Below are 5,138 nucleotides of genomic sequence, written 5' to 3' on the forward strand. Positions count from 1 at the left end.
CTTATGGCAGAAAGTGAAGAGGAACTAAAAAACCTCTTGATGAAAGTGAAACTGGAGAGTGAAAAAGTTGGCTTAAAGCTCAACATTCAGAAAACGAAGATCATGGCATTTGGTCCCATCACTTCATGGGAAATAGATGGGGAAACAGTGGAAACAGTGTCAGACTTTATTTTTTTGGGCTCCAAAATCACTGCAGATGGTGACTGCAGCCATGAAATTTAAAGACGCTTACTCCTTGGAAGGAAAGTTATGACCAACCTAGATAGCATATTGAAAAGCAGAGACATTACTTTGCCAACAAAGGTTCGTCTAGTCAAGGCTATGGTTTTTCCTGTGGTCATGTATGGATGTGAGAGTTGGACTGTGAAGAAGGCTGAGTGCCGAAGAATTGATGCTTTTGAACTGTGGTGTTGGAGAAGACTCTTGAGAGTCCCTTGGACTGCAAGGAGATCCAACCAGTCCATTCTGAAGGAGATCAGCCCTGGGTGTTCTTTGGAAGGAATGACGCTAAAGCTGAAACTCCAGTACTTTGGCCACCTCATGCGAAGAGTTGACTCATTGGAAAAGACTCTGATGCTGGGAGGGATTGGCAGCAGGAGGAGAAGGGGACAACAGAGGATGAGATGGCTGGATGGCATCACTGACTCGACAGACATGAGTCTGGGTGAACTCCGGGAGTTGGTGATGGACAGGGAGGCCTGCTGTGCTGCAATTCATGGGGTTGCAAAGAGTCGGACACGACTGAGCGACTGAACTGAACCAATGTTAAATTTCCTGAATTTCCTGTATTAGGATTACATAAGAAAATAAACTTGTTCTAAGAAAACATACACTTAAGTTTTAAAGAGTAAATAAAGACAAGAGATCCACCTATTCTCAAATAGTTTGGAAAAAACAAAGTGTATGCATCAGGATATACATGAAGATAAAAAGAGAAGAGAGACTATGACAAAAGAAACATGGCAAATATTAAAGATGAATGCCCTAGAAAAATGACACGTGAATTATTTTTATTATTTTTGAAAATTTTCTCTAAGTTAGAAACAGTTTTTTTTCAAAAAGTGGGACACCTTCCCCTCCGGGAAAAATTTTCTTCTTAAAGAGGCAATCCAGGGGAGGAGGGAGGTGAGATGTATGGAGAGTAATGTGGAAACTTACAACACCATATGTAAAATAGACAGCCAATTGGAATTTGCTGTATGACTTGGGGAACTCAAACAGGGGCTCTGTGACAATCTACACGGGTGGGATGGGGAGGGAGGGGACATGGGTCTACTGATGGCTGATTCTTATTGATGTATGACAGAAATAAAAAAAACTCTGTAAAGCAATTATCCTTCAATTAAAAAATAAAGTGGCAAAAAAAGAAAAAGAGGCAATCCAGTTATAAGTATTAAAAAATCTGACTAGCTTAAAAAGCAGAACCCTCAAGGTCAGACTAAAGCCCCCTTCCAGATTATAAAGTACTGATTTCAAAACACCTATATTCATTAAAAGAAAAAAAAATTCAACAACTCAATGTTTGAATAAACCAGATCATAAATATATATAAGGGAAGATACCTAATAACTTTTTCCAGGATTTGATGAGGGACTTTGCTAAAGATGTAACTTCTTCATCTGTGCTCTGCTTGCGAATAGCATTCACTGACATTCCAATTCTTGTGGACTGCAAGGCAATGACAAAAAAAAATGTATACAAGCAATTTTATTTCAGGCAATTCGTTGTTTGATTTTCTTGTTTTCCAGATGCCTCTTCATTTTAGAACAGAAAAAACATCAACTGTATGAATTCTTTTAGCAGTAGACTGTAGATTTAAGACACACACATCAAGGGTCTCACCACCGAGATCTGCAGGCATGTTAACTCGCTACTGAAGTGAGGCTGGTCAACTAGTAAGATGAAGTCAGTCTCTCTCACAAGAGAACAGAACAAAGAGTGTGTGTCTACACAAGGCAGGCAGATGCAACCACGGGCTCACACACACACCCACTTTGCTTCTTCACATTCTCCTGCACAGATTACTATGTACATCACGTGCTGCACCTTATAAGGAGGACACCTAAACAAATACTACCGTCCACACAAGGTTAAACACCAGCACATGATCACAGATACTAAAAATGGACTTCACAGAATACAGACAACTTAACTTGTGGACATACGTGCTCAGGGGCGTGCTGGGAGCGCCCATATTCATCAACTGTCCCAAGATCCTTTAAAATCGAGATCATCATCCCTATTTTTAAAGATAAAGAGACTGGAAGTGTCAATAAATAACCTGGCCAGCATCACACCATTACTAAATGGCAAAACTGGGATTTTAATCCAGGTCTGTTGCCTCCAAAATCCATGCTCTTTTCCCACACATCAACTGTCTTCAAACTGCTCAGAGAACATAAAGGCTCTGATGGCCAATTATGGATGATAGATAAAAAATGGTGACTTAATTAGTAAATTTAGGTTGTCAGTAGACAATCTCTCTAAATATGGTTATGGAAGAAATAAAAGGAATTGTTAGTGAGATACAAAAGGGAGCCCTGCTATAAACTTTAAAGCTGAGAAATAAACGGATCCTTAAGATTTCCTTTTAAATTATTCAATGTACTCAACAAAGAGATTTGGGGCATCTGTTGAAGAATCTAGAATATGTATCTGACTGGACTGCCCTGTGTTCTCTCTCGGAGAGTGGAGCACAGCAGAGGAAGTTTCCACAGCAGACACACACAGGGGACTCACCACTCTAAAACCCCAAGGTGGTTTGAGATCAGCATGTGGGGGACGTTTTTCCCACAGAAAGTGGTTTCTTTCTTGTAGAAGATAGTATGTTCTAAGAACTTTTCTCAGTGAAGAAAAACTGTTAGAACTTTAGAATGCTTTAGAACTTGTCTAAAGCACTGCCTTCTCAGCCGGTGGGGCATGCACTTGAATGCAGAAAACCTTTCAAAAGCAGGCAACATTTTTCTATGATGGTAACTCAGTAGATTAATAATTTACGTTACCATCTTTTAAAAAAAAACAAAAACAAGTTAATAATGTTTTACACTACAAGAGGAAAATACAAAACCTTATATTGGTATTGAAGATGTTTCAGTATTTTATGACAATTACCTATTCAAAAATTATGACATATGTTAGCACATACCTGTAATAGTTCCAGGGTCATGGGAATATTCTTAAGCTCCTTCAGTAAATCCAATGCTCCAGCCTATAAAATAAAATAATTTCAAACTAAATTCTCCAGAGAGTAAAGCAAAGAGTAACCAGAGATTTAAATGTATATTTTCCTATCCACAATTCACTGAGAGTCATTTATTCATGTGAGGAGAATGGTATATAGAGATACAGATACATAGATGAAAGAGGAAAAAAAGAAAGAGCAAAGAGTTTTCCAAACAGGCTGCAACTCACTAGAGGATCATAAAATCCATTTATTGGGTTATAACCAGCACCTACGTGTTGTCGTGTGAAAGTTTACTTTCAGTAGTATTTGTTTGTGTGTCCCAACTTGAAATGTGCAATGTTTCTCACTGTGGTGGTACAATACCCCCAGACTTCCATGCAGGGCAATTAGCTATGGAAGCAGGAGTGGGAGAGTGGTGGTGGTGGGGGCACCGCTTCTCTAGAGTTCTCACCATGCCTCTGCACCTCACAGCTCAGACTCAAGGACACTGCTGTCTACCTGGTTCTTGCATGGTAAGAAGCAAATTCTGAAAGGAAATCCAGAAGTGAGGTCTCTGTTAAGCTCGCAGGCCCATCTTCTGCCAAGGCTCTGATTCCCATCTAGAATCAAAGGCTTCCACGCAGCTGATGACGATGAGACTTAGCACTGCAGCTAAGGGGGCTGGGATTACATGAGAAGCAACAGTGCCACCTACAGCTTGTGGCCAATGTTCCAACATGATACTCATTCAACTGACCACATTTCAGTTCAGTTCTGTTCAGTTCATCTTAATACATTCAACTTAATTAATCATATATCATTTAGTCTAACAGTGACTTAATGTACTATATTTGGACAGATTATTACTCTACACACCACTAATTAAAAAACTATTAAACTATCATAAACTTTTCTTATCACTTCTTTTTACTTTTGCAGTTCCTTTAGACTTGGAATTTTTGTCATATTACCTTTTACATATAGAAAAGTGTAATCAAAACTGGCTAAAGTGGTGGTTCTAAAACTATTTTTCAGAGTCTAACACTTATGAATTGCCTATTGACTCAGATTCCATAATATCTGATTTTAGCCCACAAAAAGCTGTGTCAAAACACTAGTAACACAACATTTCACAAAACAATCTATAAAAGAGCTCTGAGCTCTGAGCCATCAGCTCTCTGCAGGCACCAGGGTGGGCTCTGGGTGTGTAAGCCTGCTGCCTTTACCCCACTGCTCTTCTCCCACTGGTTTCTTGTGGGGCCAAGAGCACCCCACTACTCTCAGATTTCCTTCCAAGTCATTTACACCTGCTCCACAATGTTGATGCTGGGCTGGATGTTCTGTCTGTGAAAGTACATCTCAACATCCATCTGGCCAGCAACATGTGTAACTCATTCTGCTTTCTGAAATGTTAAAATATGAAAACTAGGCACTCCATGAACCAGTGAAACACACCACACCCTAGGAAAACAGAAAGCCCAGAGCATGGAACAAGCATGGAACCTCATGGTATCACTGTATTTCTTAAGTTTAAAATCAAGCAAAGGTTTCTAGCCAGATAATTCTTCCATTTAAAGTTGACAGATGTGGCCCTGAAGAATAAAACAGTATTAAATTTTCTTCTGGCAACAGATGCATCCTTTTAATTTAACCCAGAACCTCCTAGCTAAAAACAAGTTCAATAGAAATTATGAAATAGGTCATTATAAAGGATTTTAAGGATCCACCTCTTAGAGATTCCTCCTGATCATAAATTCTATAATTTATTTTTATTTAGAGACAACTAAAAATAGTAAAACATTAGAGTTGTTAAAAAATAAAACACTGACTTTAAATTTATTGTTAATCAAGAATTTTTACGTGCATGCCATTTTTGTGAGCAAGTGTCCTCAATCCTGTATCTGCAAATCCCCAAACCAAAATCCTTTAAAAACCAAAAGATTTCCCATAGATTTTCAATAAACTCATTTGGCAG

The 5,138-nt window shown here is 38.8% G+C and overlaps 1 protein-coding gene across 2 annotated transcripts in view; it reads right to left on the reverse strand.

The window, feature by feature from the left end:
- The window catches only part of TCEA1 (transcription elongation factor A (SII), 1), a 20,982-nt gene extending 16,072 nt beyond the window's left edge, over nucleotides 1–4,910 (reverse strand). Inside the window, exons 1-2 of one of the 2 annotated variants that reach the window (XM_010838959.1) lie at nucleotides 3,146–4,910; nucleotides 1,563–1,668 (exon numbers count right to left, since the gene is read on the reverse strand). In XM_010838959.1, the coding sequence (XP_010837261.1) occupies nucleotides 1,563–1,668; nucleotides 3,146–3,166 (127 nt within the window). In that variant the 5' untranslated portion in view covers nucleotides 3,167–4,910. The remainder of the gene's footprint in view (nucleotides 1–1,562; nucleotides 1,669–3,145) is intronic. The other variant, XM_010838958.1, reaches the window with a different exon arrangement.
- Nucleotides 4,911–5,138: the final 228 nt, after the last annotated feature.

Source organism: Bison bison, unplaced genomic scaffold (assembly GCF_000754665.1).
Source record: "Bison bison bison isolate TAMUID 2011002044 unplaced genomic scaffold, Bison_UMD1.0 scf7180017864108, whole genome shotgun sequence".
Classification (NCBI taxonomy): Eukaryota; Metazoa; Chordata; class Mammalia; order Artiodactyla; family Bovidae; genus Bison; species Bison bison.